This window comes from Schistocerca gregaria, chromosome X (genome assembly GCF_023897955.1).
Source record: "Schistocerca gregaria isolate iqSchGreg1 chromosome X, iqSchGreg1.2, whole genome shotgun sequence".
NCBI classification, from domain to species: domain Eukaryota; kingdom Metazoa; phylum Arthropoda; class Insecta; order Orthoptera; family Acrididae; genus Schistocerca; species Schistocerca gregaria.
In genome coordinates, this window is record NC_064931.1 from 297,161,343 (window position 1) to 297,188,685 (window position 27,343).

The 27,343-nt window shown below is 36.9% G+C and overlaps 1 protein-coding gene across 9 annotated transcripts in view; it reads right to left on the bottom strand.

Annotated features, from left to right (window-relative positions):
* LOC126297664 (F-BAR domain only protein 2) overlaps positions 1-27,343 on the bottom strand; it is a 296,630-nt gene that overhangs the window by 153,836 nt on the left and 115,451 nt on the right. For 4 of the 9 annotated variants that reach the window (XM_049988755.1, XM_049988753.1, XM_049988752.1 and 1 more), the window contains exons 8-9: positions 7,810-7,909; positions 7,383-7,546 (exon numbers count right to left, since the gene is read on the bottom strand). In XM_049988755.1, the coding sequence (XP_049844712.1) occupies positions 7,383-7,546; positions 7,810-7,909 (264 nt within the window). Of the gene's footprint in view, positions 1-7,382; positions 7,547-7,809; positions 7,910-13,119; positions 13,249-27,343 lie in introns of all 9 variants that reach the window. The other 5 variants (XM_049988748.1, XM_049988750.1, XM_049988756.1 and 2 more) reach the window with 3 other exon arrangements.

A 27,343-nucleotide genomic window follows, 5' to 3' on the forward strand; every position in this document is an offset into this window, starting at 1 on the left:
TCTACTTAAGATACACACCCAGCAAAAATTCCATTCACTCTACCTCATTTTCACTCATATTCACCAGCCCTCTCTGTACCACAAACTGCTAAAGTAGTTGATAGTTTAAATAGAGTGAAGGCTAAAACAAATGCCTCAGAAAGTGAGACAGGGTGATTACTTACAAGACGTTTGACAAGCTACCTACCTTGATGCATTAAAATCTCTTAGTAATTTGGAAATCAGATAATGCATTTCACGAAACATTAAAACTTTTACCCCATTTTTCTTTAGCTCTGAAAAACAGATAGTACATCACCTGACAAACTAGTCTCCACCCTGTTGTCCGAATATACACTAAAATACTACAAAGCATACCAAAAAGCTATACACCCCAAGTACTTTACATCAGTGGATCATCTCACTCGGAAAGGAATCTATACACGTCCCATATGAAGACGTGTCATCGCCTTAGTGGTTGATGCAACACGTATGTCCCACTAAAGTGATACACAGTAGAGCGTTTGGGTATCTACGTCCCTTACCCGTCTGGTGCTACCACCTGGTGAGATGCTTTCAAAACTTCAAGAAGAATACTACAAACGATGGGGTAGACACACACAACACAGTGAGACATCAAGTAAGGTGCCATTTGTTTATGGCTGGCAAGGTGCACATGTTTTGTGAAAATCAAATAATATCACCTTCTTCCTTGTTCCAAGAAAGTTTGAAGTTAGTAATTATGTTTCCTTACACATGGAAAACATTGCTTTGAAACATTACAGCAATCCTCATCAAATTTGTTGGTTTCTACATGGTTTGTAGTTAGTGGAATGTACATGTCCCAGCAAACTCCGTAAAAGGTAAAAAACCTTGGTTTTTCATATGACAAGGACACCTTCAAATTTTATGTTGACAACTTGTATGCAATATTTCATGTTTCTCCTTTATTGCCATGAGAATAAATGTGTTTTGGTACTGACTTCTTATTATTTCCTCCAGATTTATCACCTGGATTAAGTCAAACTAAAATTTAACTGTAATATTCAAAGGTTGCAATGAAAACATGAACCCAGTTACATTCATGTGACACGTGTATACCCCTTCTTGCTGATTTTCCAAATCAGTCAACCTAAAGTTTTCTTATTATTAAAAGTGTAATGATGATATGGAAGAAGGCAGTTTGTTATTCATCAATCCCACCCACTTATCTTTTCAATGATCCATCACAGAGTATGAATATCTTTTGTAAACTTAATTCTAATGCGTGATGAGTAGAAAGCGCAGAACAGCAAAGGTAGTCTCCCTGGTTAGATTCATGAGTGTTGATGCATAACTGTGGAGCTGATTTAAGACACTGCATGAAATATTTTAAAATATTATCTGGTGTACACACTCTTGTATATCCTATTAGAGCCAGTAGCACCCAGGACAGAACTTGGGTTTAAGGTTGTATACAGACTGACATTTGTTCTACACCAACTGCTGCAAGGTCCTTTTGCACAAATTCCAAGTGTTGTTTCTCATTTGTGAATGCCGTTTCAGTGGGTAGTCACTCTCTCTCAAATGGAATACCAATATTTGATAATTAAATAAAAATTTTCACATCCAACAAACCACGAGGCTTAGTTAATATTGTATAAGTCCGCTCATCATGGGCTTTAGGCCACTGACTGTGATACCAAATACAGTGACCTTTACAAACCTTCCTCATGGGCAGTATTATTCTCATATTCAAAATCTTCCCATAGTGTTCTGCATATCTGTGTCCCACAATCAGGTTATCGGTTATGGTTTCCCATCTTCTGAACCCACACCGGAAGTGTGGTGTCTGAATTCATCAACCAAGACAAGATGGCAGTGCAGCACCTGTTCAAAGGTGTTTCTTGCACTGTTAGGAATGGCTATTATATAATAACACTAATGGACAAACTAGGAAATCTGTTCTCATATCTACATCTTACAAAGCAGTTTTTAAGCTGCTTTAAAATCAGAAAACTGTTAAGCTTCATGTAAAGTTTTTTAAGAAACTGATAAAATTCTATTTTTCATGGAACACTATTTGCTGGAAATACTTTTATTGTTTTTTGTTATCTTTCATACAGCATCATAAGATTCCCTTGGACCCTGTTCTTTGCACAGAATTTATGCAAACATCGAAATATTTTCAAGTTTAATCACAATGAACTGGGGTCACCATGTCCACTACGGCTACTTGTGGCTGTTGTAAACAAAAGGCAAAGAAGAACAACAGTCTGGCCTAAAGACTTTCTTGATATGATGAGAGTCCAAAAACCACACCACAGACTTATTTCTGAACGACAAACATAACCAAAAACATAACCAAGTTCTCTTATAAAACTCATGCATCTGATGTATCCAGATGTTCCTTCAGTTCCTAAACCAATCTCTAATGATCCTGTCACTTGTTCAATATCAAAAACCATTGAAACATACACTGTTGACTCGGAAATGCAAGAAGATAGTGCATTTTCATCTCTTTAACAATTCAGACTGGCCACCAACATGCTAAAGAAATAATAAATTATGCTGAGCTATGTGACATCTTATTGGATCTGGTAGTAAAGAGGCAGAACTATTTTGTTGAAGGCTTACAAAATCCTTTGTTTGTACTGTGTAAAGCCACCTCACACTTTTGGCATAGACACAAGAAATTCCTGAAGTTCTCTGCAATGGGTGGCATTATTTGCTAGAGCATGCACATCAAACATTGAGACTAAAGCCTCCGTGTGGAACACAACATTAAAGATTCGTGACTGTTAATTCATTCACATAAGACTAATCTTCAGACAATATTACTATCTGAAGAAACATATGCATACTTTTTGCTGGATATTCTACCAGACATGAAGAGACATACAACAGCATGTCACTACTTCTTGAAAAAACACTCACTATGAATGCAACCGGTGTAGCTGTGGTCGTTTGAAAGAATTCACTCTTGGGAATACAAACAAGGTACTCAAGTACAACTTTTTTTATATGCAAGTAGAACAGTAAAGATAAAAACCACCACTACGCAATGAATATACGGTTGATCAGAGATAGAGTGCAGCCAAAATGTACCACTGATTAATCATGACAAAGATATCTTGCTCCATCTTCATTTGATGCTGGAACTCATAAATTTCGTAATGGCTCTGGACGAAGACTTGAATACCTTTTAATATCTGTGAAAGAAGTTTCAAGAGTAACTCAATGAAAAAGTGGAAGGAGATGTTATGACAAGGCCACAAATAAGGAAGGTGATTGCTGACAGATACTTCCCAGACTTAAAATTAGGTACTGAAAGACATCAATAGATGGCATTCAAGTCAGATTAATCATATTCCTTGCAGATCAAAAATCTTCTGACTCTGTGGATGTCATGTACACGTTTATTGGAAAATAAAAACAACCAGGTTGCAACATGTACTTCAAAGTTCATCTCTTCAACTCTTATATTGATTCCTACCCCCCCCCCCCCCCCCCCCCAAGACCCAGCTTCAGTCTGTGAGAAACATGATCAATGTTTTCATCAGGACATCTTGGTGATGATTCATCCTGTTAAGAGAGAGTGGTGACATGACGGTAATCCCAAAAGTAAGGTCTCCAATTTTTTTCGTAAGTACATACACCTGTTTATTTCTACAATGGTTTAACATTTAGCTATTTTTCAACATAAACTCCATTTCTGCCGATGCATTTTTCTATGCCCATGTCATACCAGCTCGCCGCCATGCTGTTCAGAAAGTTATGAACCTCTTTCATCTCGTCGTCAGAGCTGAATCGCTTTCCGGTCAAATGTTCTTTTACCTTAGGGAACAGGTGATAGTCACTGGGAGCCAAGTCAGGACTACAGCATGGGTGGGTGATTATGTTCCACTGAAACTGATGCAGGAGAGCAATGATTTGCCGAGTGATGTGTGAGCGAGTGTTGTCATGGAGAATGTGTACATCCTTGCTCAACATTCCTCTTCTCTGGTTCTGAATTGCTCGTTTGAGCTTTTTCAGTCTCACAGTTCCTGTCAGCATTAATTGTAGTCCCAGTGGGCATGAAGTCAACCAACAATACCCATTTCCGACCCAAAAAAACTATTGTCTTGACATTTCCGGCAGACTATGTTTGTTGGAATTTCCCTGGCTTTGGCGAAGAATGATGCTGCCACTGGCGTGATTGTTGCTTGGTCTCAGGTTCAAAGTGGTATGCCAAAGTTTTGTCACCCGTGACAATTGCGGCCATAAAGTTGCCCTGTTTGGCTGCAAGGTGGTGAAGAAATGGGCGGGAAGCATCAACTTGTTGCCGCATGTGGTCCTCAGTCAGCCCACGTGAAAACCATCTTGCGCACACATTCCGGTTTCAATGTTTCCATTAAAATTCTGTGAGCGGTGGTTCGGGAAACCGAGAAATCTAAGGAACCAACAAGCAGAAATCATCCAGGATGATCTGCCTATCTTCAAGCATGCTTTGTTCAACCTTCAACACGGTCTCCTCAGAAACTGGCGGTCTCCCGCTCCTTTGTTCGTCATGAATTTCGGTCCTACCAGGTGCAAACTCTCTACACCAATTATGAACATTTTTGACATCCATGCATGACTCACCATAGACTTCTGTCAATTGGCAATGGATTTCAATCGGCGCAGTGCCCTTTTTGTTCAAAAACTGACTAAGTGTGCGCAATTCACACTTGGCATCAACATCCAATGGGAGCTCCATTCTCAACGGCTGCCAAGCCAAGACTGAGCACCTCAGTGCGGCATGCGCATGTTTACACACAGTGCGTGAAGCACTACACTAACCATCTAAAACTGCCAATCTCTGCATTACACCAACTTTTGTACTTTAGCTACAAGACAAACATACGTGTTTCTTTGTTCTAAGATGCAGGTCTTAAGGCTGAGTCTGACAATGCATTATGCAGTGTTTTCCTTATACACACAATTTAACTGCCCACAATTTGCATGACACCAGAACATCAAGCACACTGATACATTGTTGTGTTCATGCACTTTTTATTTCGCGCACACATTCTTACACACATTATCTTTTGAAACTGGGTTTTGTTAGATGACATGCAATACCAGTAACTGAAAGTTGGTTACCTTTTCAATATTTATATGCAGAAAATAAATTATTTCGAACAATTTATTTTATAATAATGTGGATAAATGTCACTATGAAAGAGCGTTTATTACATAATTTTGAGTTTTGAAGCAGAATTCACATTTATATTAGCATTTATCACGGATGAAAATTTTCCAGGTCCCTAACTATTAGTCAAATACAACAAACTTAATCATGGTCTTAATTTTCACTAACATTAGATCATAACTTTCAATTGAACGACTCAGTAATTCTAATATGTTATGACTAATATTGAATATTTATTACTGTTGTTCATAAATATCTTTACTGAGGTTATAAGCACATGCCTGTTAAAATTTGATATCCTCAAATGGTTTGACAATACTTCTCTATGGTATTTGTTTATATGGTACAACTCATGTACCGGTAATGGTTAAATTATTAATTTTGAAACTTTTGGTAGCCGAGCTGTGGATCTCAGGTGGGACAATTCAAGTCCACACAGAGGCTTACCAGCAAACTTTCTTCATGTTAACCATTCGCAACTGGAACAGGAAAGGGCGTGGGGGTGGGGAGGGGGGGGGGGGGGGGCGACACAGTAGTACATGACGTACCCTCCGCCACACAAGCAAGGTCACTTGCTTTTTCTACACGTAGATGTAGGTAAGAGTTGTTGTAAAGATTTACGATTAACCAGGATAATGTACAGCTGCTGTGCTGTTTATCTAATATCACACAATCTTTAGGCAGGCAACCATTAATAACCTTGAGATGAATTGACCATGCTATCGTCCCTCTGAGAGGTGTTAGGAGCTCTTCCTTTTTATGTGTTCAGACTTGTTACTGAGCATAGGTTTGCTGGGACTGCTAAAACTTTGAAGATCATGCCTCCAAGAGACCACAAGAGACACGTGTTAGTTCACTCTCTTTCCATAACAAAACTATTGCTGCAAAAGTCTCCCCCCTTTGTAATTCATTTCTAAAACCTCACTAGTGAGACTAAAATTTGACTTGTACTTGCCTCTAAGCTGCTCCACCATGCAACACATACTCATTTTTTTTTAAATAAAAGGACTTGTTTTCAATGAGGCCTAGGTATGCCAGTCCTTCATGTCACAAAATGAGGCATCATATGTCCACTGCCATCAAGTATCCTGAACAGGGCCCTGAGGTCTTCAACAATTGCTTTCAATTCTTGAGGGGTACCTGGCCTAAACCATTTTTGTAACGCTAGGAAATAATTGTTTATCTTCCATGTAGTTCCATTGGTTTCAACAACAATTTTTTCGAAGACTTAAGAAATCTCATTTCTGGCATATAAATAAGGCTCTCTTGTTGTCTGTCTCCCCAACTCTGCCCACTTTAGTGTCTTTGCATATGTCTATTTTCCTATTTTGCAGAACTATCTTTTTCTTTCTCATTCCATTGCTCTTTATTTCTATATTGTTTGCACCTGCTTTTCTTATCATTACAGCAGCTTCAAACTGTCAACTTTTTCATTTTCAGCGATGATTCATTAAAGTCTCAAAATTTTCTAATTTATTGCTTTTCTTGGTTTAAATTCAATTCCTACCTAAATTATATGTCTCTCTAAACTCTTGAAGTGAGTGGGGATTTTCTTTCTGTTACAGCTTCTACAATATTTTAATACTTTGTCCTGAGTATTCATTCCTGTCTTTCCTCCCAACAAAGACGTAGCTTTGAAATTTTGAAAGTACTTAATTTCTATGTTAGTGGCAGTTTTGTTTCCATTAAACTTATGCTCCAAAATGTTGAAAAATGTCCTACATTCGTCTTTAAAGATATTGTTTACCACAAGTTCCTATGTTAAAAAACAAAGGAGCGACTATATTGTCTTCAAGAATTTCGACAAGTACTCATAGGTACTAAAAATCAGTGACATTCAAAACAATTGCAGTGCCAGTCAAAGCTGCAGTCCTGTTAAACTTAGATGTCTAACATTAACTTAGAACACACACATAATGAAAGATCCTTAAGGCAAGAGTAAAGCAATAAAGCAAGCGGTTCTGTGTCAAATATGTATTAATTTAGGCCTGAAAAGCCATAGAAGGTATATACATAACAAACATAGTGCATAGACATAACAAAACAAGAAGTGGCATGAATAGGTTTAGACAGCACTGTAATGAAGTGTTATTATGCACTCTTAAGACACATGGTGATGAATAATCAGTCCACATATCTAAACCTTTAATTAATTCTGCCATACATAATTAATTACACATCTAACATTTCGGTACCATAGCTCATATGTGGAGAATTTCAGGGAAATATATTATTGCTCTAAATAACTCACCTGAATCAGTGTCTGAGCTCGAATAAAAGCTCCCTTTATCATTTTCCCAAGGATCCGGTTTAGGTTTGATACAGTAGCCCTCCTCATCCACTTCGGGAGTTGGTGTCTCTGACTTCCTATTGTCATCCTTGTCTTCCCTGGAAGCATCAAGACTCCCATTCTTTCTGAAGAGTTGAACAACAAAGACTTTAGTCTCTAGAGATAGTATCAGTCCATTTTTAAAAATAAAATTTTGAGACTTCTGACTTAGTATAAACTACCTTTAAATGGAATGGAAACAAGTTTCTTTAATGTAGCCACAAAGCATATATTATTTTAATAATTTAGGAAAACGGAATCAAGGGTTGTCCCATGTATCATGTGTTTTTAAGGTGATATGACACTCTACTACGTGAATTTCCTACCTGAATGATTAATAGTTACTCACACATCTGACTTTTCTTCTTTACTACTAGTGTTATCCATGCCATCTTTCTTCTTTTTCGCTTTCTTTTCCTTACGCTTCTCACGCCTGCTTCTTAAAAACCCTGCAAATCACACACGATTCTGTAATATTTTACATCAATTAACGAAACTCTACTGTGCATTTCTTATTATAATTGCTAACTGGGAAGCTACTAAATGCTAATATTTAGACAGGCTATCAAAAAATGTTCACTTTGTGCACTCCTGAAGAGGCAACTACATAACTACTAAAAAATTACAACTAATTCAGAACACTGCAGTAATTATGTGAGCTGTATATCAGTGATAATGGAAAAGAACCTTTGGACGACATATTTACTGGCTGTTGTGTCAAATGGTGTTGGCCCCATTTGAAAACTTCACGCAGTATTACCCCAATCCTTTGGTACATGTATGTTCCATGAACAATAACCAATATACAGATATCTGAGTATGTAACTGTTTTTCAGCCTTATGTGGCCATTACCTACTTTTCAGTCATCACATAAATGGCAATTAATATTTGGTTTAAATCAAAACAAAAACTAGTACATGCTGCCAACAAATTAATGAATTTGCCCTTTCACTAAGATGTATACTTTCTGGTTAAAAATATTCCATTTCACTTTGCCATCTAGAATGACACCAGTTGAATCAGTGGTATGATGCTGGCAGCACAAATGTCAAAACAATGCAGCAGCTCTAAACAAACCACTTTTTTTATTGTACCTACGGCAACACTAGCCATGGTGCCAATTTTCAGAAAAGAATGCAGTACAATTTTAAGTCAAGTGAATTTGCAGTTTTTTATGTAGTGATTGATGACAATATACACAGGATATGGAATGAAGTGCATGTATGCATGCTAGACGGGGAAACAAAAGTCTGACAAGACTGCAATTTCACCTTAAATGAAGTGGTGTACAATAAATGAAAATATTTAAGAAAACAAATGAGTACCCAAAATATACTAACAAAACAAATTAGAATATTGTAACCAGGCAATGTGGAGCACAAAGAAAACCACATATACATATAACTAAAAGTAAAGCTGCTACAAAAAAAACGTCCACAAAAGTACTTGTGACAGTGTCACATTGCAAAATGGACATTGAATACACGTGACATTGATTTAACTGTTTCCAGCCAAGCAGTGGCTAATTCTACTTCAAACCTCATTACACAATCAATGTCGATAATGTGACATTTTAAATGATGTAGAAACCTTTGTAAGCGTGGTGAAGTGCAAATGACCTCGAGTTTTTACTCATGATAGATCAAATTAGTTTAGCACTCACTATTTGAAATGAAAACCACGGAAAATTTTAAATAGACATTTCTTTAAACAGATACACCAATGCATAAGTAGCAAATGTCAGCCATTTATACAGAGTGAACAAAAAATCCATCTACAAACTTTCAAGAGGTGGTAGTATGAACCAAAAATCAGAAAAAAGTACAGTAAACAAGGCCTCAAAAATGCATAACTTAAGAGCTATGAGCACATGCTCATCTTTGCTACTGTGAAAAACCTCTCTTGTACTGGATAAATGCTGACAGTTCTTAAGGAATTATTAGAGCCCATGTTTACTATCTCCCCCCCCCCCCCCTCCTCCCCCCCCCCCACTTTTGGCCCATACTATCACTGCAAAATTTTGTTGGTGGAGTTCTGGTTCACCCTAAAAGAAATAGGCTTTCTTATGACAAACTGAATTAGATTTTGCTATTGTGCTAGGCAAATTTTCTGGTGAACAGTTCATACTACTTTGCTCTATGCGAGAATAATAAGAAATATGTAGGCCACAGCAAAAATGCAGGAATAAGTTGATATAGCATAACTATAATTATAGTTCAACGTCACATTTGGCCAACAGCCAGTAAATCTTACTTTATTTCCCTTTAATACTTGTCTGGCTACGAAAATCCTACAGGTTTTTGACAGCCTATTCTTCCTCTAAAGACAAGAGCTACCATCAGGAAACAATAGTACAGAAGGACGTGAGTAATTTTAGAACCAAGCAAGTAAAAAATTTCCTATTTCTTTGAGTCTAAGTAAGGTTATACACCAGTAGTGCAGTGAATGCACATAAAATGTCTAGAAAGCTCACAAAACTAATTACTTTGCAGTGTTTAATATGAATGCAAAGACTAGATTTTCAGAAGTTCATACAAATAATAAATGCTGACACAAAAAAAAAAAAAAAAAAAAAAACAGTTAACACATTCTACTATAGCAAAACAGGCAGCATTTGTGTAAAGTTCTGCTACGACTGAGTGATACAATCACCATTTGCGTGGAAAGCTCATTACTTCAGCATAATATTCTTTGATTTTACAAAAGCATTATGCAGAAGTCTGATACTTAATTTCTTAGCTGAATGTGGCTAAGCAAGTGCATACAGGGAGTGAACAAGAACAGAAACCTGTGGTCCAGGATGAGAGACTAGAATAGGGTGATCGAGTTGGAGAGTCGCCTGCACATTTTTCCACGCATTTGGTCAGCAAGAAAAAAGAAAGAAATACAATAAATCCTTAGATTATTGTAAACAAAATTAAGAAAGATAAAAAATATACAAAAATAATTACAGTTTCAAATGACAGCAATTCAATTAATCACAGGCAAATTATACTATGTTATAAACTAATATGATAAGCTCTAATGATAAAAGAAAATTGCAACACATCCCGCCAACATTTAGGTAAGAACAGATGCCAGGGGTTTTGGAATGATGGATTAGCTGACACACATATTCTCATAGTACACTTATTGAAGAGACAGTGGTAAAGTGTGCAATGGTAAAAAGAGGAAAGAAAACCCTTTGCTCAATTGATTCATTTAAAAAGCTAAGAGCACTAGAAAATACCACTTAAAAATGATAATCTTATTACAACAAAAGAGAAAGAAATTGACATTATTTCTGTCACCACTAAAGTTTAAATATAAATACTTATCTTAAATTTCAAATGTGTTACTGCATGCAGCAATCGTGTGAAAGAATATTGTTGACAAAGATACAAAAGCTTAATAATGTTAAAAAGGAAGTTTTAATATATGTCAATTACAAACTAAATGTAGCAAGCTCAAACATATAACGATACTTCCACTGCATCACACTAACAGCCAAATATTTAAATGAAATAAACATAGTTCAACACCGAAAGTGAAGAGTGCACTATTTTAAATTTACTACAGCAAACAAAAACAAAAAACTGAAAACTTTAAATTTCCTCCGATATCTATTTTTTTCCTATTACCTTTACACTTTTCTAATTGAATGGCTGAATAAGTAACATTCTCCATACCCAGAACTAACAGAACAATTGTCATAAACAAACTGCATTCATGTCAAGCAACCAAATGAAAATCTTACCTCCCATCCCTCACCTAAATTCAGATATAATCAATTCTTTTTCAGTGAGGTATGTCTTAGACATGTAGCTATTAATTTCAACAGAACACAAGAGTTATCAAACAAAAGGAAATGAACCTCTGATGCTTTATATACAGGACAGGCAAAACAAAACTGACCCACAAAATATTTTGTGCATCTTAAGATAGCACCCAAAACCCAACTTCCATGATAATGTCCCCTCCCCTCCCGGATGTGGATAATTTAAGTAGTTCAGTCACCTACATTAAGTTGCACAAAATTTTTCTAGGCCAGTTTTATTTTTCCCACCCTATATTTTGTACTGAACCACAACCTTGTGAATGTCTCCTAATAAATCACTTTTTTTCCAATTATCTGACAAACTTCTCCACTGCAGTGAGATGGAAAAAGTATATGTCTATATATGCTTCTAAATACTCACCAGCATCCTGCACATGTTGTCTTCCTTAATACAAAATATTCTCTGTTTTGTTTTTAAAATATGTCAGAGCATATTAGTAACTTCTTACCAGCCAAAGTAACTGCACTTCAGTTGGAGAAGCTATAGTTTCAAAAAGGATGCTTCACTGAACTAAACAAATGAAAAATTGAATAAGTGCTTGTGTTCTGCATTTTAAATGTCACAAACAATTATTTCCACATTTTTTACACATGTCCTGTCGCAATGACACAGGAGCAAATGCTCATCACACAGTATACATAAATCATTTGTTTCCAAGGTTTAAAGCAACAATAGTTGTCAGAGCCTTAAGCAACATAACCTCCAATTAACCTTTGCCATAATGTCTAACTGTAAACCTTTTAAGCTCCATACACCAATGATGAATACTGTACACAGTAAAGCTTAGAGCACCTAAATTCAGTCTGCTCACTCCCCACCTAATCCACCAGACTACTATAACTGATGACATACTTTTTTTCAAATTTTTCCAGCTGTTATAAATGCTAGTTATATGAGTTAGACATATTGGCAAACATCTGAGTATATTTCGTGCGTGCATAAAAAATTCCTATCACCCAAAAAATTCCTATCACTTATTCACAGCAGAAAACACTTTAAAGCCTTTAAAATCCTGGCTGGCATGCTAAAACACTAACTGCTAATTAAGAAAACAGATTTTAACCATTCTCTCTTCTAAAAGTTGATTACTTAATACATTTGACTACCTTGGTGGACTTCCCAATGTATACCAACTAGAATTTAATTTGTTAATTGTATAAATTAGGTCTCAAGATAATGCACTACTCTGCTGCTGTATTTTAATGGCTCAATGTCTATACTTGCACTCCCACAAGTATTACATAAATAATTCCACCCACACAATACTTTACTGTAATAGATGAAGGGTAAACAACATTTCAAATAATGGGGCTACACTTGATAACCAAAATTTTCCTCTTTTTGTAAACTAACATACTACCAGTGGGTGATCAACTTTCAAGAGTCAACTACATAGTCTCTTGTTTACTAAATGAAGTTATTTGCTTATTGTCACCTAAAAGCATAGTTTCCTTACTAACACATTATAATGACCTAAATCAGGATTATGATGTTCTACAATACAAAATGCTTAGAGAAACTCATTTCTTACAGGGTCTGCATAACGAAAAATAAGGCTGAACTTAAGCATTACAAAAACATAGATTTGCACATACCAACAAGAGTAGCTTGGTGAAGGCGTACATAAACCAAAATTTTATAGATGAGAGTGCTATGAAAAAGAAACCAGAGAGTAAAACTGAAAGCTGTTGCTATAATTACTAAATTATGTGGTTTATTGAGCAAATTAAGAAGAAGCAAGCACAGTCCCACCAACAACCAAGATCAGCATACCAAAGCAACAAGCAAACCAAAGCATACAAAAGCAGGATCCTATTAGGGTGACAGGCTGAGAGATTACACTTTGATCCTCGCAAAGGGTTCCGTGCTAGCGAAGTTGCATTCCCAGTGGGAGGAACCCCGGCCCCAGTCGTTGGGCTCGTGGGAGCTGAGGTGGGAAGACTCCCACCCTCAGGGTTCCCACTGCTTCCTGCAAACATACAACATGCCAAGTTGCCAAATCTACTGGTGATGTTTTTATGTACTATTCACACTGTTTGTTCTGATCATCTAATGGAAAAGATCACTACTTTTAATTGGGAAACTGATCAAGTATAGCAAGGAAAATGTGATGTAATGAATCCTCAGCATTTAACAGTTTTTTATGTTGTTTGCATCAACTGCTTAAAAATTCACCACTGAAGTGCACATGCAAAAACAAACACGCATTAACCACTCCCCCCCCCCCCCCCCAAAAAAAAAACACACACACACACACACACACACACACACACACACACACACACACACACACACACACACACACACACACACACTGCTGCTTCAACCACTATGAAGGGAGAACTAATCTTGTGTTACCTCAAAAATCAAGATAATATTGAATGGAACATAAAGAGAACATACATAAAATGGAAATAAGTTTTGAAGTATAGTTTCATTGGATATCTTTCATAGCATAATAGTTCTTTGCTAACAATAAAAAAAGAAACACCATGAAAGGCAACTGCCACCTCTGCGATCAGGCCAAGAGGAATATGCACTACTAATCTGCTGCCATGTTATCTTCTGCCATATTGTGTCATTTGAATGCAATATGGAGGGGCATGGGGTCAGGACATCATTCTCTCTGCCACTGTCTAGCTTTCCAGACCATGGAACTCCTACATTTCATTCAGGTAGGGTGTCAATTAGATTCACAAGGCTGAATCCATCCTATTCCAATTGTTCCATTAAGGAAATAATCCTGGAAGCACCAGGAATTGAACCCGAGTCATTTTTATGCCAATCATACATACTGACTGCACAGCTACAGAGGCCAACTGATATTGAAAACAAAATACAAATATCTGACAATGTGTGATCCATTACATGTTGGGCATGCAATTGCAGAAACCATTTCTTCAGCTGATATTTCGGCCATATCTTTCAGCCATTTTCAAACAGAAAGGAAACCCTGCTGACTATTTTAATTTAAGCAGATTCCTGAGCCATGTGATGCAGATCTTTGAACACATCCTTGACAAGAGGATTTGTAAGATAGCTCAAATCAAAAGGGATCAAGCCAGATTTGCAAAAAAATTTGTCACAACTGATTAATCCAAGTTGCCCAGATGCTGGTTGAAAAATACTGCAAAAAGAACAAGCCACAGCACCTTGCTTTTCTACACCTATAAAAGTCTTTCAATCAGATATCACATTATCCAATCTGGTTAACGCTTCAAGAACATTGCATTCCAGAGCACCTTGTTAACATGGTATGGCTTTTGTATGTTGAAGCAACAAGCTACATTTATGTAGCTAGAGGCAAATCCAGTGACTTTCACATCACAGTACGAGTCCAATAAGGCTTGGCCTTATCACCACTGCTGTTCATTCTTGTGATGGGCACTGTCACATCAGACATGCATATGACACTAGATGGAATATTCTCTATGCTGATGTCATGATGGCTGCAGAGGACAAGTTTGATCTCCAGCGCCAAACAAGTGTGGAACAACCGGCTTGCACAATATGACCTATGGCTCAACAAAGAGACAACTGAGTACATGACATCAGATGCATGAGAAGTTGAGTCACCAAACCTTGACAGGGAAGTTCCACCAACAGCATCAAAATTCAAGCATTTCATTTCTACAATCTCTATCAATGGCCAACTTACAGAGAAGGTCAATGCTAGGATGCAGACAGCTTGGATAAAGTGGTGAACGACAAGAGGCGTCACCTGCAATCATGAGCTTAAATATCATCTGAAGCCATAGATCTAGTGGACTGTCATCTATCCTACTCTCTATGGCACCAAGTGTTGGCCAGCTACAAAAGAGGCAGGCCAATGACTAGGGGTCATGCTTACATGGACAAGCAGCATCGATCAACTGGATCAAGTTTCAAACAATACTCTCAAGAAATGTTTTGTGGTTGTACTGTTCCAGAAGAAAACATGAGAAAGCCATCTGTGTTGGCTTGCACATGCACTGCATGTAAAGGGTGATACTACTGTACAGACAACATACACATTGGGAAGTCACAGGAAAGAGCCAAGGGACGACAAAGATATCGATGGACTGACACACTGCACAGCAACCTGAATGCTGTAAGTCTTCATACAGACATGGCTCACAACTGAACAAAATGGAGACACCAAAAATCCACTCAGCAGAGCCTGCCATCAGGCAGTACAAACACTAAAGAAAAAGAAGAAGACACCTTCCAGCCATCTTTCAAGTGATATGAAAGAGTAAGCTCATTCAGAAGATGGCCGAAAGGTATACAGCTAAAATGTCTGATGAAGAAAGAGCTTCTGTCATTAGGTACCGAAAAGCAAGTGGATCATTCATTGTGCCACTAAAACATAAAAATGTAGATTTGACATTGTGTTCATAAATAAATAGTTCTTGTGGTGCAGCAAGTGGAGTTTTCTCCAAGCATCAGTGAAATCTTGATTAGAGGGTGCTTCAATGTTCACTGACTTACAGTTTAGAATTAGAACAATCTAAGTCTGGCAAATAAGAAACACTATATGGCATGTTTCAAAATGCAGTTGAAAATGATGGGATGCTTGTGACCTCTGCTTTGTCTTCTGTAAGTGGTGATCTGCCAATTCATTTGAACATATTAGGTAATAGTGAAGTGTATGCCCACTGTACTGTGTGTCAAGTGGATTTAAGTAACTGAAAAGAAGATGGACAAAACCTTGATTCTTAGTTTTCCCCTCAGCAAAATAATCACAGAACTCTTTTTTCCTCATCCTTTCAATACTAATACATGTTCATTATGGTACCCTACCTTTCTTATAGCCCAGGTTTTGTGCACTGTATATCTTTTTCTGGGCAGCCTGAATTGAAGAACTCTAAATCGCATGGGGAGTAGAACACTAGCACAGATGTTAAAGGAAAACATTCTGGTACCTGTAATTTTTTTCACTTCTACACTCTCCTTGGTCAAAGCATTCAGAACAACTTACATCCAGCAGAATAAAATTACACTTTTATCAGTTATATAGTTAGTGCCAATCAAAAGCAAAATAATTTTCCACATTAAATAGCACTCGAGCAGCACATAAATAGTCCATACTTTAAGCAAAACATACAAACAAAAACAAAAAATTACAATATGAATTCAATGAACAAAAACAAAATTGTTAGATTGCCAACAAGGACATACCGTGTCAAGCAACACACACACGCACACACACGCGCACACACACACACACACACACACACACACACACACACACACACACACACTTATTTCCTTTCTTTAGTTCTGCTTGGTAATGAAAAGATATGGCTAAAATACAATCTACCACAGAAGTTTATGTAAATACCGCTAGTCTCATAGCCTGTAATATGAAGTGAGCTACAGCAAATTTATTAGTGAAGTTAGTGTTGGCAACTTTGGTGGAGGTATTCTAGGAAATACCACTTAAAAAACAACAAAATCTACAATCAATACATTAATCATGTCACAGCAATACTCCCTGGTGTTTAACAACACAAGGTGTGTCGAGTTTGTTCCAATTTTTCAGTTACATACAGTTCATGTATCAAATCAAATATTACCTAGTACTAAGAGCTTTTCAGCCTGCCAGATACCCTATGAACATCCTACAATGAAATAGTTTTATTAGTATTCATTTCTTCCACACAAATATGGCAGTTAACTTTTTTCCTTTTCTTTTTAGATGAAAGCAGAGTTATAGTATCAACAGCAGTAATCTGTGCCATTAGCCATGGTGGTTTGTAAAACTCTGTCTTAGCATATAATGTCTGTAGTTCATCAGGAAAAATTCCACTGGAAGCATCAGTTTCAGTGCTCAGAATATGACAATAGCAAACCACTTTCACTGGGTCCTTGTTCTTGGACAGCTCTGTGTGAGGGTTCATACTCTACTATTCAATATATAAATGCTAATATGGAACACTATTTTTTTCTCTCAATGATTATGTTGATTTGGAGGGTGGGATAAAGAGGGGAGGGAGGGAAGGGGTGTGCCTTGGCCTCTTTTAAAATATTAAAAGATCATGTAATATAATTACAAAAATTTTGACCAAAAGTCAAAAACCTGTGCAAAATTTATTAAAGAATGTGACAAAACAAGTTAATCTGTATGTCTGTTACAAAAATTGACCAGTAAATGTATGTGGTTACAGGTAATTAGGCATGCAACATTAATAAAACTCCTTACTGAAAGCATTTAACACCAACAAAATTCATAATACTGCTATAACATGTGGCAAATTATTTCAATATGATGGAAATAATGATACTGTAAGGCTGTGAAAGGCCATTTACATTACTGTGGATTGTGGTTATCAACTCTCAACTAAATTCATCAGTAATGTCATCCACCAATAGTCAGCCCTGATTAACTTTAAACATAACGATAGGATGCAGCAGTGTCCTGGGTGAAGATCGAATACTGGAACAAGTAAAGATAATAACCACTAGAGCTGTACTGAAGCAATTATATGGCTCTAGCACAGCTACCAAAGCTGTGTTTACAAGATGCTGCAGTCACTGACAGTCTTAAGTATCAACTAAGGTATTTTGATGTTTGGATAAGCATCTCTTAACCCATTCTTCCAAAAACCTTCACAATATTCAAATGGGAAGCTGATGATGCTCTTCATCTGTTGTTTCAGCTGAAACTTGAAAGCAGCTACTTCATTAACTAGCTTCACTTTAATATCTGCTATATTTGGAATCAAAATCAGCTGCACATTTTCCAGGTAACTTGGAAGCAGCGAAAGTACTGATTGGAGGGGCAAATATATTAAATTTTTGCTTGCTTCCTCAACTGATGTTGAGGGGGTGGGGGGGGGGGGGGCAATCACCGGATGGCAGAAAAGTATATTCGTTCTGTGGTGATTGTAGTACTTAAATCAAAGAAAACAGTGCCAGCTGCAGTCCTGATGTCAAATATAATAGAAACATTAAATAATTTGGTCCAGTGTCAAAATTTTACAACTATGTACCTACAAAACGGACACTATTAGTCAATAGATGGAGCATGAAGGCTGGCCAAAGACAGCATTCACACCCCCTTCTGGTAATTACCAATATCACTACATGCCTTTTAGGCTGAAAAATGCACCAGCTACTTTCCAGCAATTATTACGTAGTGTACTGTGAAAATTACAACCGAAGCAATGTACGGGGTATTCAGATGATATAATTGTACTGGCATTCTACGGATCAGAGAGTGAAATGTCACATCCCTTAATGGGGCAGGTATGTTATAAAATTTAAAAAGGTTAAAGCTAGATATAGTGGGAATTCGCGAAGTTTGGTGGTAGGAGGAACAGGACTTCTGGCCACGTGAATACAAGGCTATAAATACAAAATCAAATAACGTTAATGTAGGAGTAGGTTTAATAATTAATAAAAAATAGGAACACTGATAAGCTATTACAAATAGCATAGTGAACACATTATTGTAGCCAAGATAGACACGAAGCCCTTGCCTACCACAGTATTACAAGTCTATATGCCAACTAGCTCTGCAGATGATGAAGAGATTGAAGAAATGTATGATGTGATAAAAGAAATTATTCAGATAGTTAAGGGAGACAAAAATTAAATAGTCATGGGGGGCTGGAGATTGATAGGAAAAGAAAGAAAAGTAGCAGGTGAACAGGGACTGGGGCTAAGGAATGAAAGAGGAAGCCACCTGCTAGAATTTTGCACAGAGCATAACTTACTCATGGCTAATACTTGGTTTATGAATCGTGAAAGTAGGTTGTATACATGGAAGAGACTTAGATGCACCTGAAGGTTTCAGATTGATTATATTATCTTAAGACAGAAATTTTGGAACCAGGTTTTAAATAGTAAGACATTTCCAGGGACAGATATGGGCTCTGTGGCCACAAGCTATTGGTTATGAGCTGTAGATTAAAACTAAAGAAACTGCAAAAAGGTGGGAATTTAAGGCGATGGAACCTGGATGAACTGAAAGAACCAGAGGTTTTACAGAGTTTCAGAGACAATTGACAAGGACAGGGTAAATAAATACAGGAGAAGAAGAATGGGTAGCTTTGAGAGATGAAATGGTGAAGGCGGCAGAGGATCAAGTAGGAAAAAGACTAGAGGTAGTAGAAATCCTTCGGTAACAGAAGACATACTGAATTTACTTGATGAAAAGAGAAAATATAAAAATGCAGTAAATGAAGCAAGCAAAAAAAAAAAGAATGCTAACATCTCAAAAATGAGATTGATAGGAAGTGCAAAATGGCTAAGCAGGGATGGCTACAGCACAAATGTAAGGATGTAGATGCATGTATCACTAGGGGGCCAAGGTAGATATTGCCTACAGGAAAATTAGAGAGACCATTGGAGAAAAGAGAACAACTTGTATGAGCATCTGTAACCCAGGTGGGCAACCAGTTCGCAAAGAAGGGAAGGCAGAAAGATGGAACAAATATATAGAGGGTCTACACAAGGGCGACGTACTTGAGGGCAATATTACTGAAATGGAAGATGAAGAAGAAGGTGAAATGGGAGATATGATACTGCGTGAAGAGCTTGACAGAGCACTGAAAGACCTAAGTCCAAAAAAGGCCGCAGGAGTAGACAATATTCCATAATAACTACTGATAGTCTTGGGAGAGCCAGTCCTGACAAAATTCTACCATCTTGTGATCAAGATGTATAAGACAGGCGAAACACCTTAAAACTTCAAGAATATAATAATTCCAATCCCACAGAAAGCAAATGTTGATAGGTGTGAAAAATACCAAATTATCAGTTTAATATGTCACGGCTGAAAGCAAATGTTGATAGGTGTGAAAATTACCAAATTATCAGTTTAATATGTCACGGCTGAAAAATAGTAACATGAATTCTTTACAAACGAATGGAAAAACTGCTAGAAGTTGACCTCAGGGAAGGTCAGTTTGGATTACATAGAAATTTCTAACACGTTAGGCAATACTGACCCTACAACTTACCTTAGAAAACAGATTAAGGAAAGACAAACCTACATTCTAGCATTTGTAGAATTAGAGAAAGCTTTTGACAATGTTGACTGAATGCTCTCTTTCAAATTCTGAAGGTGGCAGGGGTAACATACAGGGAGGGAATAGCTATTTACAGCTTGTACAGAAACCAGATGGCAGTTACAACAGTTGAGGGGCATGAAGGAGAAGCAGTGGTTGAAAAGGGAGTGAGGCAGTGTTGTAGCCTATTTCTGATGTTATTCAATCTGTGTATTGTGCACGCAGTAAAGGAAACAAAAGAAAAATTTGGAGTAGGAATTAAAATCCATGGAGAAGAAATAAAAAAACATTGAGGTTTGCAGACAAGATTGAACTTCTGTCAGAGACAGCAAAGGACCTGGAAGAGCAGATGAACGGAATGGACAGCGTCTTGAAAGGATGATATAAGATGAACATCAACAAAAGCAAAACAAAGTGTTCAGGCAGGTCCACAATTCCATTTCAGAAGGAAACGCTGGTCGCAGAGTAACGGAATGCACAGTAGTGCAATATTACTGGTAAGGCACATGACGACAGGATGTTGACATGCACACAAAGGGCAGTGTTCAGTCACCAAAGGATAATGTTACAAAGGCTACTCAAGACACACAAACCATTTCAGATGTTTGGGGTGGTTAGCGTTGGACCTTTTGCACAAACTATCATGAAACCGTTATGTTTTGACAATAAGCAATCATTTTTCTTGTTTTGTTTGTATGATAGTCATACGAAGCCAGCAGGCTGAAACAGTAGCACATGCAATGGTAAACCAGTGGATATTCATGTTTGGAATGTCAGACAATAGTAACTGACAAAACACAAATTTTATGTCCAATTTTAACAAAGTACTTATGCTGGTCACTGCACATTAAGAAACTTCAGACTAGTGTGTTACACCCACAGGCACACAGTCCAACAGAAAAGGCTCATCAAATGATTGCAAAGATGTTAAGCTACTACGTGAACTCACACCGTAATAACTGGGATGCTCTACTTGCATTAAATCATGCAAGTGTAAAATCCAGAATTCCATATTAGCACAGGGTTGTCTACGCATGAGAATCTTCTTGGTCAGAAGACGTGTCTCCCTTTGTGTTTTGTAAGCCTTCTCCATGAAGTTATATTTCAGCAGTGAGAAATTTCTCTTGAAGGTTAAAAACTATTTGGCAATAGGTGAAATAGGTGAACACCAAAGCTTCTGCCTCAGCATGAGCATCAATTGCTGCCTGCTGCCAAAGCATCTGGGTGCCAGAGGCAACCCCACACTTGGTTGCCATCCAGGGAGTATGACGAGAGGTGCTGTCATGTTCTCTGCGCCATCTGCTAATGACAAAGAAAACCTCAATAAAGAAGTCTTTTTACCCATCATTGCACCTTCTTGAGCTGCCCAACATCCTTCATCCGCAGATAATTTCACGCAGCACTAGGCTATCAGAACCATCATGTTATAATGCATTAGCAAGCATAACTTTATGAATATTTGCCTTGTTCTTTGTGACGCTACCACAGAGGGTCAGATTCTTCTTATAAAGTTCTTGTGCAAGTGAAAAGAGGTAAAGAAGTTATCTGTTGTGAGAATGTGAACCCTTTTTTCACTTATTTTCAAACTTTTTTGGTATAAACATTTACGTTTATACAATATGTTGAGTTCACATCAACTTGGACCAGATTTTTAAGCTATATTTTGCTGGCTTCGACTTCATTTACACTCTAAAGGGACAGCATCCTCTGAAGGAAACAAGCTGTTCATCCACACTCTCATGTGAATCAAGACTATAGTTGGATTTGCAGTGAATAACATAAAGTTCAACAATAATTCTAACTGATACTAATTTATCAGTTTCTTTTTATTTGGTCTTTGTATTAACATCAGTAAATCTAATAAATGATGACAACTGTTGAAACCTAATTCTAGACATTGTGGTAAGGAAATTGCCCCTCTTGTAGAGAGTGTCTGTGATCCAAAGAAATGCTACAGTGTCCCTTTTAGCTTTTAGGAACCTCATGTGATTACGATGCCTAAAAAGGCAATTATTTAATTAGTATATGTAGCATGCTGTTAGTGTTTATCCAGGTATTTTGCATTTCATTCACCATAAGAACGTTGAGCCTTTTCATTAGTGCAAGCTAAAATATTTTGTGCCATAAGTTCATCAATGAAAAATTTGAAAGCTTCCTTCACTGACTGAATACCTTGAGATGGGATGGTCAAATTAGAAGGCACAATAATTGTATTGCGTGCAGTCCATGAAGTTGTCTTTTGCAGTCAGCTAACCATACTATACCTGTTTTAGTAACGAGGCACACAACACAGTGCTTATTGTCTCCCTCACTGTTATTCTCACTGTCATGTCCACATTCCTGCATGTCTGGAGTTTCCTCTTCTCATTCTAAAGCGCCTTTAGTCTCTGAACTCAAACTTTCAACATTTGTTTCTTATTCATCTTTATCATTGCTGTCATTTATTATCTGCATAACTTTCTCTACATACCAAGAATGATCTAAATCAAAAGTTCCACCTTTCTGTTTCAACATGACTACTACTTGGAATGCTCACTGAAAGAATACTGAAATTTTTCCACACAATTTCAAACCAACAATGCATGGTAGAATAACCAGAAAACACAAGGCAGCCAACAAAGCATGCTACAATAACTGAAAAACACAAGGCAGCCAACAGAAAACTCTCAATATGCAGACAATTTTATGAGTCATGAACTGCTATGAGGTTTTTTTTTTTATTTTTTACACCCGTATTTAGTGAACATTTTACACAACGCTTTTATGGTAATGAAGCTGATAAATTTTGTAACACACTAAAAAAATTTCAAAATTCTAAATTTGTTATTTTATTCACAAAAACTAAAAAGTTTAACACCCATGTCCAGCTGTAACCTGCGTAGTAGTCTGAAGGTCAATAAACCACAATGCCCTTCTAACAATCTTCAAACCCTAAACAATAGGAACTTTCATTCTCTGTGTAAAAGTTGCAAAAACTTAAAGGGAAGTTATGGAATAATGATTTGAATTTCGGTGAACTTAACATTTTGTTCTGAAATACACTGCTCTGTGTGCAGTACAACAGAACACCATCACCTGTAAGCTTGTGTGTTAGAACATATTAAAATTTATTTTTTACAATATCTATTCTTTCAGATATGCATTCTTTAAATGCATAACGCAGCTGATATCAAAATTATTCACAACTGCAACTAATATTTTGGATATTTCAATTTATTGTTAAAAATTTATAATCTGACGAAGGACTAATGAACTTTTCATTTTGTATGCTGTCAGAGAAAATATGCCTATATAAATGTACAATGATACCAGCATTGTCCCCTCACAGGAATACTACATAGATCAGCTTGAAAGCCTGAAATTACCCTGCAAAGTATCCATCCAGGTGGCCCATCATATGTATGTTTTACTCTAATTTGAGAAAGGATTACTCCGAAAACTAGCAAGTTTTCTTTCTTTTTGTGTGTTCCTATTGACAACTGAAGCTCCTGCTTTTTGGTGAGTGATCTCCTTTAATCAAAAACTATTTACATTGTACCAGAACTTCCCTATAACGATTAAAAATTTAAGTTTTTGCGCTAGTGAATTAGCTGTTCATTATTTCTTCATTCTTGATATACAAGTTAATATTTCACTCTTCAAGCTACTTATGTCTACTTGCCTTCATTATTTGCCCATAGACTCGTGCATCTTCTGCCCTCACTTTGTTAACTTGTTAGAAACAGTTCGTAACTTGTGAGCAACTTAGAAATAAAATCAAGAAAGATGGTGAAGTGGTTAAGGCAGTGGACCTGCTTTCAAGAGAATAGGGGTTCAAATCCCTGGCTGGCCACAGAGATTTCCTAAGTGTACAAAGACACATGTCAGGATAGTTCCTTTGAAAAGCACACGACTAATTTTCTACGCTCTCCTTGCACTATCTGACAAGGGCGTTGCCCAATCTGACATGTCAAAACCTCTCATTGGCCCCCCAAGAAGAATACATTGAAAGAAACACAATGTCAAAATTATTACTGCAAATATTTAAAAATGAAGTTGAAAATTGCCAAATTCATAGCTTACCAGGTGGCTTGAGGAAAGTACGGCCCTGTTGTAGCTGTGGCGGACAGTGCATGCACAACACTGAGTGCATAGTCTTGGTTGAGAGCACAACACTAAACAGATAACACGGCACAACACGACTGTAATTTGTAAAATGAACTTCAGTTTCCAATTACAAATCCTCCGACAATTTTTTGCAGTTACTGTTTGCTCAAATTTGCAACTCATTTAACATCCATAATAATTAGCAGTTGTCTCTGCAGTATCGCTAAATGTTTCAAACGGTGATAAAACTGAATTAATTTTCTTTGCGTTTTCTTTGTATATACTAGCTAATAGCATCTTCCCTTGCGCAGGTTCCAAACTTTTGCAGTAACATGAAATCCAATTACTGTAATCTTTTCAACCTTGGAAAGATAAAATATGAAGAACGTGGTACACAATCTAAATCATCTACTACTCCTGAAGACCTCGTTATTTATTAGTTCATTTCTTGGACATTCATTTGAATGATGTAAACATTTCATTAGAAATTATGGAAACATTGGAAGAAACAGGAAATAACTATTCTGTGTGCTAATTGCAGTCCAGGACAAAAACAGAGTACCTTCCTAGCCTCAGAAAACGTGTACCGTTATAGCTTTCAGTGTCAATGAAAAGGCTGTAAATTTTCTGGTTGCACATAGGAGAGAGAAAATGCTTAAAGTTGGTTCCATTTCATAAAATCTGTACATGAATTGTGTATATGAAACAAAGACTTACACAAAGTATGAAATACATGCCAAAATTATTAGAATGCTTTAGAACTGCCCATGAGAGTCAATGCGCTGTTGCTAAGGGAGCTTTACGTGACTGGATCTTCTGAATTGTGAGTAACATTACCGACTTCCAAGTTTCTTTGACTTAGTTAACAGATCCAGGAAATTATATGGAAATTTTGAAGTTTACTTCAGGTAAATGCATAAACAAGATGTGACTAATAGTTAATACTAAAGGGAAATTCATAACTCACATGAAGACTAAGCTTCTTATGCATAAAGTGAGTCAAGTCAGGTTTTGTGCAAGAGCTGCATGCAAACCAAACTTTTTATCATTTCAAATGAAAGAAAGACAAAATCACTTTTGCAGTCATATACAACAATGCTGGTATGAAATTTTCACTCTGCTGCTGAGTGTGCCCCAGTATGAAACTTTCTAGCAAATTAAAACTGCTTCTTACTCCATCCCACTTCTGACTAAATAAAACTAGTAATTACTGTGACATGCATAAATGTATTGATTTTTCCTTTCTCAGGTGTGCCTGCTGCAAAGATAATGTTTGTTTTCATCATCTAATTGACACTTCACATTTTTGTGACAATTGCTGGAGATAACCAAGGACTTTTTCACTGTTAGGAAATTGTATATTATTCAGAAATCATAATAATAACTCTGTTACAGGAATTATTAAAAAATATTTAATGCCAACACACTGAAGTTCAGACTGATTGAAGTCATCTGTAATGTACCTCATACACTGCCTTGATTTCCTTTCCTCTACTAGTCACTCACGTAACAACTACATTTGGGACAGTTTAGCTGTCAATATGAACTGCAAGCTATTTTAAAAAAGATATGAGACATTTCTGGTATGGTTTAAGAGCTTGAAACTGATGTGTGTGCACTCTGGACTTTGCACTACACGGCTCTACGTTCTCATCATGGCTGCTTCTGATTGTTCGCCTATTTCTGCACCAGGCAGGAAAGGCTGTACAAAACACTGTTAAAAAGGGTTCTTTGGGCAGCAAAAATGAGCAATGTTTCTTAAAAAATACTTGCAGTGCACTGTAGCAACTAAAATTTTGACAGTGTATTTCTTTCGGCATATTCTTCCTGTATGAAAAATTTCAGGTTGTTGTCAACAGTAAATTACACCCTAATCTTTCTTCCTATCACTAAGAACAAAAATGAGCATGACTGACAAACAAAGAAAAAAACTTTGAAGCTTTCTTATTTAAGTACCCCCTTAAATGCATTGAAAGTGCTGATAGGCAATAAGAGCCACTTGAATTGAAATCATCTTTGTTGGAGAACTCTTATGCATATGCTCAGTCTGAGCTGCAAAGAGAATCACATTGTTTATATGGTCTCCTATACAGTTAGTGTGTCCCACACACAAAGGACTGCAGCCAACTTAAGTTGAGCAGCAATGGAGGAGGGGGAGGGGGGGGGGGGGGAGATGTCTAGTGACATACCGTCAAATACAGAGATTTATTTTTCAACTGTGGTAGACCAATGTTAACATATTACCAACAAAGTTTGATTCCCTGAAATGTATAAAATTTTCAGTGTAATGAATCAAAGATTACAAATAAGAATTCTGAAGTGCAGAGAAAAGACTAAACAGTAAGCAGTAACGAGAGATTTGTTTGCACCATATGAAATGATAAGTACTCTAAGTTGCAAGTGGAAGGCAATGCTTTGTAAAATGATTACAAGCCCTTATTATCGGTAAACTAGAGTTGAAAAATTGTGAAAACAATAATGATGGTTATTGTTGTACGGAAAGAGCAGAATACCTTTTCTCATCCTTTTCTGATAACCGTAACATCCATATATTCAGTTAACTGTGAGACTTAGGATGGTGCATTAACCCAGGTTTGGAAGGTTATTGGAAAGAGATACCACACAGTGCCTCATGACACACACACACACACACACACACACACACACACACACACACACACACACACACACACACACAGAATGTAATTTGGGAAACAGACTTCAACAAAAAATATTAATTATTTATAAGCACCAAAAATAAACAACAAAATCTTAAAGCACACCAATATGAACTCAAAAGATTAGAACATTCACCAGTACATGCTATTTTAATTGACCCAAATTTTGCATCACTTAAAACCTAATATAAGCCATACCTCGGATATTTAAAAAACTGAAACTCTGACACTCCAAATACAGTATAAAAAATTGCTAACGCTCTAATTTCCTGCAACAGAAATTCATTTGAATAGAAGAATTGCA